Genomic DNA, 15,610 nt, shown 5'->3' with positions numbered 1-15,610 from the left:
ATGTAAGTTTCAGTAGTATTCTTCAAAGAAATAGAACATTACTGAAATGTATATGGAACCACAAAAGACCCTGAATAGCCAAAGTAATCCTGACTGGAAAAAAAAAAAAAGAGGAATAATAGAGATAACACGCTTCCAGACTTCAAATTATAGTACAAGTTTGAAAACTTGTAGTTACAGAAAACAAAACAGTATGCCATTTGGAATAAAACCAGACACACAGACCAATGGAACAGAATTAAGAGCCCAGAAATAAGCCCACGCCAAACTTATATGACAAAAGAAAATTCCTTCAAATTAGGAATATTGGACAGATACATGTAAAGGAATGAAACTAGACCACTATCTCACACCACATACAAAAGTTAACTCAAAATAGATTAAAGATATAGATATAATACCTGAAACTATACAATATACAGACTAAAATAGGCAAAATTTTTCACTACATTGGAGACAGTGATGTATTTGAGGACTCCTACAGCAAGGACAACAAAATCAAAAATAAACAAATGGGACTATATAGAACTAAAAAGATTATGAAAGCAAAAGAAACTATCATTAAAATGAAAAGACATCCTTCTGAATGGAAGAAAACAACTGCACAGCAAACACCTGACAATGACCTAATATCTAAGATGTACAAAGAACTCACACAACTCAACCAAGGAAAACCAAAAAACTAAATCAATAAAAGAGAACATCTAAAAATATTCCTCTCCGAGAAGACATACAGATGGCCAATAGGCACATGAAAAAATGTTCATCATCACTTATCAGGAAATGCAAATCAAAACCACAATGAGATACCATCTCATACCAGTGAGAATAGCCCATATCAAAATGACCATATACAACAAGTGTTGGTAAAGATAAAAGGGAAAAGGAACAAAAGTGTACAACACTTTTGGTAGGAATGCAGACTAGTCCATGACCTATGAAATACAGTATGGGGACTTCTCAAAACATTAAAAATAGATCTACCATAAGGCCCAGCAAATCTACTCTTAGGTATCTATCCAAAGAATGCAAAATCACTAACTCAAAGGTATATATACACTCCTATGTTCATAAGTGTAACCATTTATGTGTTCCAAGCCAAGTTAGGGGAACAACTTAAGTGTTCAAAAACAGAGGAGTGGATTAGAAGGTGTGGTGTATGTATGTGTATGTGTACGTATATGTGAATATAATGGAATACTATGCAGCTATTAAAAATGAACTATTGCCATTTACGACAACAAGGATGGAACTGGCGGGACTATACTAAGCAAAACAAGACAAAAGGAAACAGACAACTATCAAATGGTTCTACTCATGCGGGATATAGAAAAACAAATCAGATCAATTGCAAACCCTAGACATCTGACTATAAAACTGAGGCTTCCAGAGTGGGGAGGGGAAGGGTAGAGAGGAAACCCAGGAGGGGGTACAATGGACTTTGCTGGAGGACTATGGGTCACTTGAGTGGTGTAGTAACATATATCTGAAAAGGTAGGATCCTATATTTCTGAATCACATACAGTGCTATAAACCAATGGCATCTTAAAAAAAAAAAAAGCTATCAGCTCCATCCATATTGCTGCAAATTGCATGAGTTTATCTTTTTGATAACTGAGTAATATTCCATTGTGTTTATATGCCACATCTTCTTGATCCAGTCATCTATTTTTGGGCATTTGGGTTGTTTCCATAGCTTAGCTATTGTAAATAGTGCTGCTATAAACAAAGGGGTGCCGGTGCCCTTTTAATGTTTCTGTGTCCTTTGGGTAAATAACTAGGAGTGGAATTGCTGGATCATGTGGAAATTCCATCTTTAGCAGGTTGAGGAATCTCCATACAGCTTTCCATAGTGGTTGGGCCAGTTTGCACTCTCACCAGCAATGCAGGAGAGTTCCTTTTTCTCCACATCCTCGCCAACATTTGTTGTTGCTAGTTTTTTTAATATGTGCCATTCTCACTGGTGTGAGATGGTATCTCATTGTAGTTTTGATTTGCATTTCCCTGATTACAAGTGATGCTGAACATTTTTTCATATGCTATTGGATCATACTCAGCGAAATAAGCCAGAAAGAAAAAGAAAAATACCAGATGGTCTCACTCACAGCAGGAATTTAGAAAACCTAAATAAGGGACCAGGAAAAAGGCTAATTATAATAAAGTAAAAATCAAAATCAACAAGCAACTATGAACCAGAGACACACTACGGGGCAGGGCGGGGGGAGAGGAGGGAGTAGGATTGAAACAAGTGGGGGGTGGGAATTGTATGGGGACTATAACCAAGATGAAAATGCATACATTGTGCAAAAATGAAAAATGATGTAAAAAATATATAAAATTTAAAAAATAAATAAAAATTTTTAAAAAGCTATCAACAGAGAGAAAATCGGGTTTATGGTCTACCTTTAAGACTTCTGACTCCATGTCCAGCACTCCTTCCACCTCACTGAGCTGGCTCCTAAAGGGACTATTTGCCTGAATCATTCAGACCCATCTGGCCCAGCAAGTAATCTAGTATCTTTCTTTCCATCTTCTCTAAACATCACATCCTCATACCTCCTGGGTTGATTCCAACTGGATCTCACCAGAGGACAGTTCCATTATACACATGACTATCCCATATCCAGAAATACAGCTTCCTTTGAAAACCCCTCTTTGCAGCAAGGCCTCAAAAATCAAAACCAAATTTTGAACTGACATAATGTTTTATTGGACTGAAATTAAGAAAAAAGTATTTTAACCTCACTTCTCAAAAACCCATTATCATTTTTGCTTTGCCTGAAACTTTGTAAACACTTATGTTTCCTGACAATAGCTGTGCCTGGTCTTAGCTGGTGTTTAGTCAAAGGCAGAATAATTCTAACCAAAGTAAAATAACCAAGAGGTTGGTCTGCTGGAGGTGGGCGTGGGTTATTGTTCTGGATTCCTAGTAACAGCCTCTTTCTACAAGTGGCAACGGAACAAGCTAAATGATTGAATTCTCCATCTGAGTCTCATGGGGTTTAAAAGCACCAGTTCAACAGTACCTCCTTCCCATACCATTCCAAGGGTACTTTTGACATCCTTTCTCCTGATATGACAAATCAAAAGTTGAATGGATGTGAGTATCCCAATCTTTCTCCTCTCCACAATGGTGATAATTCTTATCCCCACAGCAGCAAATTCTGCAGTAGCCAGGCCTGTGGTTACTCTATTCTTCAAAGAAAAGAAGACTACTATGGTAATGGACCATCTGGACATAGGAAGACAAGAGAAGTAGAGAGAGGGAAGATGTAATACTGACAGCTTCGTAGGGACATTCTGTGGGAGGAGAGGACTTGAGAAAAACACCTATGCTTGCTCTAAGGGTTGTTCTACGCAGGTGAGATGAGCCTTTAAGGAACCCTCAGCAATTAGCAATATAAGACTTCTTACCTTCACGCCACCAAGGTAAGTATGAAGGGCAAGGAACAGAGACATTTCCTGGAGAGGAATGAGGCCAGCAGGCATACTTATCAAAGGTCCCATTACAAAATATGCCTGCAAAGAGAAGAGGGTACAAATGAACAGCAGTGTTGGAGCTAGAGGTCCCCTGATGAAGGCAGAGCAGCCCAGACTGAGCCCAGAGTCCAGAGTCTAGAGCCTGCCTTCCTGGCATCTGAAGCTGGTACAACCTGTCCAGATTGGTACTTGGGCATCCCTTGGGAACTGCTTGGGAGACCCCAGTCTCCAGATGGTCTAAGATGAGGAACAATGTGGGGAAGACAGAAATGTCTAACGAATCCACAAACACTGGCTTTGTCTTCCCAAACCTGACCTCTGGCAGTGGTCCAGTCCAGTATGTCAATGTGCACGTCACAATGATTTTGGTTTATTTTACACGAACTGAACTCTCACAAAAACTCAGGGTCAGGAGAACTTGGAGATTCCACCAGCAACTCATATTCCACACTTGAATAATGGTCAAATCTTTACCAATTAGATTCTGGAACACTCTGACTGTGAAATGTACAAATTGACCAGTGGATAAAAGGGGATCTGAAGAACTGAGGCTTTTCATCACGTGCACCCGACATGAACACTACTTCATTCTATTTCTCTGAAGACTAATCCAATGAAAATTATGGAATGCCTGGACTGTCTCAAGCTCAGGAGGTGATTTCCACCCTGGTATTTGCCAAAGAAAAGCTATCAACGTAAGCTTCAGTTTCATAGTTCTCAAAGAGTCAAATGAAGAGATTTCAGGTTAGGTCCCAAACTTCCATAATGTAAGTTCCTCACTTCCAGAAAACAAGTGTCATACCCACCATCTGCTCCTATTGGCCTAGAACTCAGCGGCCACTTGAGATGAGCAGCCAGGTTGCTGGCACCAGGTCCCTACAAATGCAGCTCTACTAGGTTATGACCTGGCTCAGACCACCTTGTGGAGTTGGCTTCCATGTATCAATACCAGGTCTGTGGGAGATGATGCTCACCTGACTATGTTGCTCATGGCAGGCTCCAATTAAAGAGCACCTACCTTATGTGACCTCAGAAAGCAGGATCCCCCGAAGTGCAAGATGATTATTTAACAGATATCAAGCTTTGAGTGTTGCCTGACTGGGCAGAGGGAATAATCTCAGGGAGAGGGGAACAGCTGGAAATCTCTCAGCTCAGAACAAGTGTCAGTCAAAAAGCATGATGGGGACAAATCTTCAGATGATTCCAGCCCCCAGTCACAGAATCTTACAACTACACTCCGTATATTAGAGAGCAGAAACAAGCCATCCCCAACGGACCCTGTCTGAACTCCTGACCCATAGACTATGATAGATAATGCATTTTTTAATCACTATTTTAAACACTAGCCTTCAGGGTAATTTATTACACAGCTATAGATAGCTAATATATATACTTACCAGAAGGCTCCTTGAGTAAGTCTCTCAGACACTGCTCTTTGTATTGAATCCACTTTTGAGTTGTCTTCTCCAGGAGCGATCCTGGAACCTAAACAGAACCAAACCTGGTGACTCTGGATTAGCTGCAAACACAAAGGCCTGGCTCTCATCACACACCATGATTCTCAGGCTTCCCACTAATGTGTTTGTAATAGCTTGCTCTAAGAAACAGAATTTCTTTGGCATCTTACATTTTATCTTAAAAATACACACAAATTTTACATTTACTACGTAATCTAATGTTGCTTTTAATAAAATATCTAAATTTTTTTTCAAAATCTTCAAGTGAGATTGACATTTCAATTGATGTAATATGTAAGATGCTTTACACCCTCCCAGATGAGCGATTGCAGGTTCCTAAGACTATTTAGCTCTGAAAGTGAGAAGCATCCCACTAAGGAGACTCAATACGGTGTCAGACAGGGCCCAGATGCCTCTTACACCACATTGAGTCTCCTGACTTGCAGAGGTCTACAGTTCCCTGCCCATGTACCTGTGGGTCCAGGTCTTGGGCTATTTACTGAGGTCTTGGAATATTTTTCCTGACATTACCTATCCCGTCCCAGAGATGTCTGGAAACACAGCACATACTTTTTGGGCTCCCCAGATAATTAGATAGACTAAAACTTCTAATTATATATCTGTACCACTTCTTTTCATTTTAAAAGGGATTTCTGTTCTTCAACTCACTCATCTTCATTGAGTGCCTATTATGTGCCATTAGGGAAGAATTGAAGGTGATACAGAGATGAAAAAGATAAGACACAGTTTCTGCTTTAAAGAACTTAGAATCCGCTAAAGATAGAGCAATTATATAATCAGCTGGCAAAGAGAGTGAAATGAGATCTAACCCTATCATCTTCTGCTTCCCTTAGTGCTTTGGACCATTGTCCTCTCAGTCACAACCAAAAACCAAGAGCTGTCCTCAACTCCTCCCTCCACCCTCTCCATGCCCACATCCAGCCAGGCACCAGATTCTGTCCTCCTGAATTTCTCTGCTGTTCAATCCTGCCTCCACTTCTTCTACCTCTGGTCTCTGATTGAGTGCCACAGTCTCCCCTCTATCATCTCCTCCCCATGCCATCATCACAGGACTTTCCTGCCTAAAGTCTAACCCTCATGGCTCATTGACTTGAAATTGAACATGTCCATCACCTCCATCCCCGGTCTTTGAACACTAGTCTTGCTGTTTCTCACCTTTACATCTTTTTTTTTTTAATTTATTTATTTTATTTATACAAGCACTGGGTACAGCCAGACACGCGGGAGGGTGAGAGAATTCACCAGAGCCAGAGCGGAGAGCAGAACAGGCAGACCGACGAAATACACTGCTGAGGGGAGCAGCGGGTGTGGCAGGAGAGATCTGTGCGCCATGTGGGACCCTCGCCAGGGGCCGGGAATCGAACCGGCACTGCAGAGGCTGTGGGCATCTTCACAGCCCAGCGCTCAACCACTGCGCTACCAGGGGAGGCCCTCACCTTTACATCTTTGCACTTTCTGTTGACTCTCTTTCCACCTCCTTTTGACTTGCTCACTCCCTATTCATCACACAAAACTCACTCAAGCCTAATGACCCTTGGCCACTCTTGACCATCTCCCTCACTGCAGTTCTGTACTAGTGACCCTCACCCTCAGTGGCCTCAGACTCCATATGCCAGTGACTCCCACATCCCTCATGTACTGTCTTGTACGGAAGGCTTGTTCGTCTCTCCCTCATTGCCCCAGAAGTTTCTTGAGGGCTGAGGTATGCCTTACACCTCAGAATACAAGTCTCTAGCATAGGCAGTATTTATTGCCCTCATTTTCTTGCTAAAGAAACAAAGGTACAATAGTGGAGTGGGAGGAGAGGAATGGCACAGGAAAGGATAGAGTGAACTGGATTAAGGTCATCCAGTTGATCAGATGACTTTGAGATTTTTGTCTCTCAAGCAAGGTATAATAGACTCAAGCACATTCTGGGGCCAGATAGATAACATGAAAGAATGAGATAGGAAGGGTATAACAATGGGGAAGATGCTACCTAGTCACAAACTACATCCAAACACACACACACACACAGAGCAAAACAAACAAAAATACCTCTGAGTCAAATAGGTAGGTAATTTTCACTTCCTGCGTGATTCGTCTAATCCACCCTCTCCTTTCTCTGTCCAGCATCTATGATGGGGTCTGTGAGTAGTTCTTTTGCATTTTTCCAAAGAATCACATAACCAACTTTTATTTTTTTTTAAAGATTTATTTATTTTTAAACAAGAACCGGGGTGCGGGAGGGTGAGAGGATTCACCAGACAGAGCAGGGAACAGAACAGTCAGACTGACGAAATACACTGCTGAGGGGAGCGGCAGGCACGACAGGAGAGGTCTGCGTGCCATGTGACCCTCGCCGGCCAGCCGGGATCGAACTGGCACTGCAGAGACTGCGGACAGCTTTGCAGCACAGCGCTCAACCACCTGCGCCACCAGGGGAGGCCCATAACCAACTTTTAAAAGAAGCACCAATATAGTCATCGTTAGACCAATTCGTGGTGCTTTTAGTGTCTCAGCAATTTTTCTGCAGTACCCATGGAAAACAAGCCAAAAGAAATCTCCAAAGTCCCATTTATTAGGTAGGAAAGTACAAACACCTTAATAAGTATTTATATCCTAACAGCTTAGTGCCTATAGGGGACTGCACAACTTCTCAAACCTGAGAACTAGGTAGATCACATCTGTGTGGTACTTGCTTTTTATCATAGCAACTGCAGAATACCTAGCTTTGCAAACAGACAACAGCATCAAAAGGAAGAATGTGTGTTGAAATTGTGAAGTGCCTCCAGCTAGTAAGTTGTACAGCGAGTGCAGATGCTATGATCACTGTGCTCCCCTTGAGAAATTAAAATATGACCCCCCTGTGTGTGCTCACAGTGGTACCCTGTGGCATCTTAGCACACAACTTTGGAACCATGGAGTTAGCCAATAAGTAATAATGATGATGAAGTAATTGGCTGTAAGCCCTTGATTTCAGTTTCCAATGACTTTTAAGTCTCCATTAATAACATCTCTCTCTGAGTTACAGCACAAAAGATAAGACAGAAGCTTATAGGATCTTTAAAGAAACATTCTCATGGGACCACAACTGACTCTATATTATTTTCACAAATTCAGCAGATAAGTTGACAACCAAATCATAAACTTCCAGAATGTCCCAAGTCACCAAAGCAAGACCCTTTTTTGGATAAAAAGCTGGCTATATCAGAGACCTCAGCTGGCTGAAGAAGAGACTATAAAATCAGTCATATATGTGTGCTCGCCCATTCCCCATGTCTTTGCCATGACTAATGGTTAGGGTCAAGAACAGAATTAACAAAAAATGCTGAATTGGGTAGGTTGAGGGGAGTCAGACAAATTCCAACTGTTTTCCCAGGTACTTGTCCTAAAGACAAGTCCTAAAGTACCAACACAAAACATAAATCTAAGTTCAGCCACAACCAGATCTAAACAAAGTAATGAGGGAAGGAGATACATGAGCAGATGCTTTCTAAATGGAAAAGTCCAGCTTGAACTTGACCCCACTTTCCCTGGCACCGGCAACTAGCATCAGTGATTAACTTAGCTGAGAAGGGATTAAGGCAAAAAGGCTTCTGCTGACCTGCTTTAAATAAATCTTTTATTATTTGTTGTTAGAGAAGTAATACACTTCACTGTAAACAAAATATAAATTGCAGATAAACAAGAACAGGGAAGGTGGAATCAGTCTTATTACCCAGAAATTATCATTTCCTTCCAGATTCCTCTCTGCACACAAACATCCTTTTTCTTTCCACTTTCCTTTACTTTTTTATTTTAATCAAAAAGGAAGTCACATTGTTTTGTAACCTTTCTTTCACTAGGAGATATATTGTGACTCTATTTCCATTTCAAGAAATTCTAGAACACCATTTTAACAGCAACATAATGTTCTCTGAATTCATGATATAATTTATTTTTTAAATCCTCTAGCTTTGAACATCTAAATTGTCTTAGATGTTTGCTAATATAAATGATGCTGCAATGAAAATATTCATAGTTAAACATCTGAGCACATCTTATTTTCTTAGGGGAAGTTCTTTGAATTGGAATTTCTGGGTCACAGAGTGTACACATTTTTAAAGGGTTTTGATAATGTACTGCCAAACTATCCTTGCCAACATTTTTTTAATTTAAAAATATGTACCTTTTTACATTCTCATCAGCAATGTATGAAAAAGTCACAAGGTCCCTTCTCAAAGAACATTAGAGAGTTTACTTTTGTGATGCCAAAGCAACTGCCAATTAACTTAAATGAATTTGGAGAGAGAAGAGTGAAAGATAGCACTATTTCCCTGCTTGATTTAGAAACTAAACTATTCCTGAGAATTTCTCATTAAGTGGATTTTATGAAGACTTCCTGCCAGAGAATACACCACGGTCATTTATATTCCAGGCAGGGAACACGTCTATGAGCAAAATTCATCATGAACGTCAACGCAAAGTCTTATAATATAAACATCTGGAGAAAGAATATGAGCTTTTAGGTGGAGAATCAAGAGGAGGGTCCTCTGGGTTACAGACACACATTGCAGGACAGACAGAGTGAAAAAGTTCTGAAAACAGACTTGGGTGGCAAAAGGGGGAGGGGACACCTCTAACGGGCACATTATTGATTATGAAAATACCAGAGTGAAGGGCCAAGGTGTGACTTGGTCAGCTTCATAAGCCCGCCTGAAACACTGCAGAGTGTGCTGTTGTAATGTATAAATATTCATATCCCAACAGTTTCCAAGGGATGCTAGGGAAGAAAGAACACAGAACTTCAAATACCCTGGGTAAACACAGTGACTCCACTGTGCAGGAGCTACACAATCGCAGACCAGCCTTTAACTCCTAGGGAACTAAATTTCCCTGTCTGTAAGATGGGTTAAGTAATAACACATTCCTCAGAGGTTTGTTATGGGGTATAAGATAATCTATGATCAAATGCAAAGTGACTCAGCAGTGCTTGTATCAGTATCAACACACGGCTGTGGAGAGAAGATGAACAAGCCCAGACAATTAATTGACTATATTCAATTTTAATAAGAAACAATTCAAAGAAGTGAAGCAAGAAGGAGTATCTATATCGACTATCTCTGCAACAGTCTTGCCACTAACTGATTAAGTCCTGGGCCAGGAGACTGGCCAGGAACACCTACTCTCCTCAGGAATATTCTGGTCAGTTACTAAGAAGGTGCCACTATGTCAAGAATTCCATGAAACCATGGATTGGGCATGAAGGCAGCCTCTGGGAGAATTTGGATGTGTAGAATTTGATAGGGGGTTTCTGTCTGTCTGGTCCCAGATTAGCACCAAAGAAAGCCTGGTACGATGAATGATTTTGAAACCTGGCACCACACCCCTCCCAAAAAGGGGCAGAAGAGATTTATCTATCGAATTCTGAGATTACAAACAGAACTAACTCTTCCCATGAACCAAAGGAGTGAATCATTCCCTCAAGCTTTCTGTACTCAGATGATCAGGACTAGGGATCCTACTCTTCATAGCGCAGCATAAAAGTGGAAACTTGAAAAGAGAGGAGTAAAAATCTATTCTCCTTGGATGAGAATAAGAGCAGCTATCAAATTCCCAACGAAAGAGGATAATTGCACACACTATAATGCTTCCTTGAAGCTTTTATATATCATCTATATTTACTGTTCCACCTCTCTGAGCCTCAACATTCTCACCTGTAAAGTGGGATTAGTAGAAGTTCCCTCCCTGGGACAGAATGAAATAAGATAATATGAAGGAGTTGCCTGCCACAGAATCTAATGCATAGTAAGTGTTCAATAAAAATGAAAGCTCATGTTATTAGTGTATTTTGTTAAGAAAAAAGCAGACTATAAGATAATATTTATAGTATGAACCTATGTTTGTTTTTTAAAAAAACAATATTTAAGTAAATGGTAGGGAAATATCTACAAATATAAGGCCCAAAATACGAATGAGGGTGATTTTGTGTGGTGGGATTGCAGTGATTTGTGTTTGTATTTATACTTCTTTGGAACTTATAAATTAAAAAAAAAAAACAATGAACATTTTATGCTTATGATAAGAAGGAAGAAAGAAGGAAGGAAAGGAAAAAGAAAGAAGACGGGGAGAGGAAAACAACCTTTATCCATCTGACCTAAATACTCAACCTAAGAAATGATAAAAGCAGACAAGAAGATATATACAGAATTTTAAATGCTCTCTACAAAGTTCACACTGACAAGGGAAAATGCTTATAATATGATGTAAAGGAGAATCCAGGATACAAAATGTTTATATGCATTATAATTTCAGCTGCATAAAAAATATGCATAGAAAATGGTTTGGGGATAATATGAATATGCCAAAATATGAGCAGTGATTACCTCTAAATGCTAGGATTATAGCTGGTCATTTTTGTCAATACTGTTTCATATTTTCCAAATAGCTACAGGTCTAAATTGTTTCCATAATCAGAAAATATACACAACAATAATCATGATAACAATAATGACAGCAATAGCAATAACAATTACAATAAAACTGCTCTTACTTGCTTGATGGAAACCAGAAGCATCAAGGTAAGGAAGGGCCTCACAGGGACACAGAGAGAGAGCTTCCTGTGGAAGGGGTCAGGCCTGGCCCCCCGAGGAGCTGGGACGCCCATGGACAACTCATGAACGCCAAGCAGGGGCCTCACTTTCCTTCTCCCAGGCCCCATCTTCCTCGCTGCACTTTCACAAGTGCGGGCACATTTCTCTAACAGTCCTAGATGGACCACAGGCGGCCTCCTCTTGCATTCCTCTTTGTACAATGAGGAAATGTTTGCACAAATCCTCTCCACGCTGCGCCGGGAGCGTCTGGACCAGTCTAGAGCGATCTACTGAATCTCCAAAGTTTCTCACCAGCCGTGGCTCATCCCCCGCCCCGGCCCCCCCAAAAGGAGATTTTTCCCAGACCTTCCCCAAGTCAGCTGTGCTTCCTGGCACTTCCTTGGTGGAGCCAGAGAGGAGAAAAAGCAAGGCGGTCAGTCGGTTCTACCCCCAATGTCCTGCTGAATGCCTAAGGCCAGAGTGCCACAGACAGGAGTTCAAACCACTGAGGAATGGCTGGCAGGAGGAGGTGGGCCTTGAGTCAGCTCTGAGGTGGGCGTCTTGTTGGTGAGGAAGGATATTTCTCAGTAAGGCAATCAGCTAGTCCAGGCTGGGATGAGACCAGTGACAAAGTCAGGGCCTCCTCTGAGTCCTATTTATTCCAAGACTTCAAAAGAGACAGTTACCCAGCCAGTGAGAGACCATGTCCTGACCCAGGGCCTGAAGCAAAACCCCAATCAGCAATTGGAGTTCTTCAACACAAGAGCAAAACAACATGCTGAGGTCACTTGCTCACTTGTTCTGAACACGTCATTCAGTCCACCTGGAAGACCCTTTGATGGAATTCATGATCCGTCACTTACTGACATACTAGCAATTTCTCCCCACAATTCACATTTATAAAATCTTTTGCAGCATCCTATTGCATTCACCCCTACAATAACCCTGTGAGGCTATGATTATTTTTCCACCTACAGCTGAGAATATTTAGGTTCAGAGAGGTTAGGCAACTTACCCAAGGCCACACAGCAGTAAGTGGCAAAACCAGAGTACCCAAGTCTTCTGGCCATAGACGCCATACCACAGCAAATTGGTAAGGTGCCATATTTAACATAACTCTCTGGGGATTGCCTTTTCTCTAGCAGGCTTGTCACTGTGCCTTTGAAAGATTCTGCTTGGCACTTCTCTCCCTACACCCCCCTTCCCAGCTCCCAGCATTCTCTTCCAACTCTTTGCAGTCTCCCAAACTGCGGACCTAGAAGGAAAACGTCCTCTCTGAGTATATGAAATATAGGTCAGCAAGAGAGGAACATGTTTTTATTTAGATTTTTTTCCCATTCAAATTAAACCATAAGCACTCACCCCAGTTAACTTACCTAAAGGAATTTTGAACGGTTAGGGGAAAACAGATGAGCATCAGCTCATAGAAATCTTAAAAACCCCAATGTGATACGGTTTTAAACCTCAATAGTAAAATGCTCCTAATGAACAAATGGACTCATAATAGTATGGCCTGTGGAACCACGTGATCATCTCTTTGGGACAGAGAGCAGAGAGGCAGAGGTGGGGACACAGAGGAGCACCGTGCCCAAGTGACTACCCTTCGTATGTGGAAGGGAAGCTGTTCCATAACTGCACATTAAAGATTGTCTTTCACGTTGCAATCTGGTGGAGAAAATGCCAGCCTGGTGAAATATTCTATCTCATCTCTTTGAATGTCTCAAAAACATCCTTTTTCTAAAGGGACAGGACTTGGCACCACACATGACATCCCCACCTGTTGGATGGATGCCGTGCTTTATCACAAAAAACACAGTGACTCCTCTTGCTACAAAACGGGCAGCCAGGCAGGACACATACAGGGACTTCAGACTACTGAGAGTGATACAGGGCAACAAGGGGCACTAAAACTGGCCAAGGAGACTGCCCAAATAGTTTACCAGTCACTGTCTGAGTTCTTCACCCGTGTGCACAATTGCGAGACTACTCAGGTTCAGAGGACAACAATAATGGGATCTATTTAGCAAACCAGGGAAAAACAAAGCATTCCTGAGGCCCAAAATGGCCGTTTAGCTCCCGGAAGCAGAGTCCAGTGTTCTCAAGTCCCAAGATTCCGTCTTCCCGCTATTGCGGACCTGGAGCACAGGCCAGCCAGACTACAGGCTGGTTCTGACTCACAAACACAGCAGAAGACACAATAGGAGGTGTTCACCAGAGCTGCTGAGATGTCCCAGCACAGCACCAGACAAGAGACATGCAAAACAGCAGCTGCAGCGGTCAAACCACCCAACAAATGGCCACACTCATGCAGCTCAGCAAGGAGCCCGTTTCGGATCTTCTCCTTGCCTGCCAGGGTGTAACAGCAGCAGAGCTGGGAACAGTTTCAGTCACTCAGCTACTTGCAAAGTCTTTGAACATTTCTCCTTTGAGTTTGGCTGCTGGAAGCCCGCAGGGTAAATGGAAGTGATCGTGTTGTTTTTTCCCGTGCTCCCACCATTAGCTGATGCTATGGACGCCTGTGGGCTTACATGCAGACCTGATAGTGGCGCCTGCGGTGTGGTGTGCGCGTGCATGAGTGGGCCCCTGAGCCAAAGACCGAGCATATAAGGGCGACTGCACAGGACCATCTCGGCAGAGGTTCTGTGCAGAAGAGTGCGGTAGAGACGGGCAAAGAGATAACAAAAGAACACCAAAGAGCCCAGAAAGAGTAGAGATTTGTTGGGCGCTAGGAGGCTACCAGCCTCCAGGCTTCCCAGACCCGGCCAGGCCTCCAGGCCTCCCAGACGCAGACCCCTCCTGCCTGCCCTGAACCTGGTCGCCTCACCACAAATGGTGTAGAAAGATCTTAAAAACCTGAAAAAGCCACTGAGGTCTCCAGAACTCTTTTACCCGTCTGCGGGAATCCACAGAGAACCTGCTCCATGCCTTTCTGGCATCACAAAGCCTCTTCTCCACAGCCTTTAGAAGCCCCCAACAGCCTTCTGGAAGATCAGCGTGGTGGGGGCAGGAATGACTGTCGCCAGAATGCTGAATCCTGGAAAACGCTGAATTTCCGAAAACACTGTATAAGGGGGCTGCCCCTGCAGTCTCTCCTGTATTTCCTCTGAGTCTCCACCCCACCTACATTATGTTGGGAACCTGCCAGGGACTAGTCAGCCTCCCCCGCGGCCTCCAGGGGGCGCCACCTGCCAGAGCCTTGGGCAGCAGGTCCATGTTTAAAGGGTTTAGGGCTTCCCTGTAGCCCCATCAAGAGCTGGAGAGACTGGTCGCAGGACAATGGGCTGAACTTACCTGGACACTTGAAAATAGTTAAGAAGGTATGTTTTATCTTATGTAAAAAGACCAAAAAAGAGAACAGGCGCTCTCCTGCACGTCCACACCCTGGGGAGGCCAGCGCGCCGAGGAGCGCGCCCCAGCTCTCGCCTTTCTCAGGGAGCTTTTCAGGCCACAGGGGCCCCCCAGGCCTGGTCACGGGCTGGAGCGCCCCCAGATTCCCCGGGCAGACACGCGAGTAGCCTGTCAGGGTGACAGGTGTGGCAGCTGGCTGGGCTGGGGCGAGGAGCGGTGGGCACCTCCACTGCGCGGGAGGAGGAGATCCACTGCCGTGGACCCCGGCCGGCTGCGGCGAGCGCTGACCCTCCTACCCACCGCCGTGGCCCTCGACTTCTCCCCCACCGCCTTGGGCAGCAGTGACTGGTGTGAGGGGACCCGGCGGGTGGCAGAGGCGCTGTGCCAGGGCCACCCGCGAGCACTGCAGTGTCCATTCGGTGAGGGCAGCGGTGGCGGTGACGGGCGGGACAGCGGGAGCCAGGCCGTCCAGTACGTCTGGGAGACGGGGGACATGTTCACCCCACGCGGGCTGCACGTGGGGCTGTGGCAGAGCTGTGAGGAGGCCCTGGGCAGTGCAGGTGAGCAACCCTGTGGGGCCTGGGGCGCGGCACGGAGCCCCGAGGGGCCGCCTGGGTTTCATCCCGCTCTGCCACCGTCGCCAGCGGGTCCTTGGGTCTTAGTTTCGGCATCTGTAAGGTAGGAACAGTAGCAGAACTCGCCTCCTAGAGTTATTATATAAATGGCTGAGTTCCATCACCTGGTCCCACC

The 15,610-nt window shown here is 43.7% G+C and overlaps 1 protein-coding gene across 1 annotated transcript in view; it reads right to left on the bottom strand.

Annotated features, from left to right (window-relative positions):
* GLP2R (glucagon like peptide 2 receptor) overlaps nucleotides 1–15,355 on the bottom strand; it is a gene marked incomplete at both ends in the record, with an annotated part of 45,416 nt that extends 30,061 nt beyond the window's left edge. The window contains 5 exon segments of the mRNA XM_084237920.1: nucleotides 3,415–3,519; nucleotides 4,878–4,965; nucleotides 11,473–11,751; nucleotides 11,753–11,764; nucleotides 15,161–15,355. Coding sequence (XP_084094046.1) covers nucleotides 3,415–3,519; nucleotides 4,878–4,965; nucleotides 11,473–11,751; nucleotides 11,753–11,764; nucleotides 15,161–15,355 — 679 coding nt within the window.
* Nucleotides 15,356–15,610: the final 255 nt, after the last annotated feature.

This window comes from Talpa europaea (genome assembly GCF_964194135.1).
Source record: "Talpa europaea genome assembly, chromosome: 7".
Lineage (NCBI taxonomy): Eukaryota > Metazoa > Chordata > Mammalia > Eulipotyphla > Talpidae > Talpa > Talpa europaea.
The sequence above is the reverse complement of the archived record's forward strand: the minus strand, read 5'-3'. Positions and strand labels throughout refer to the sequence as shown.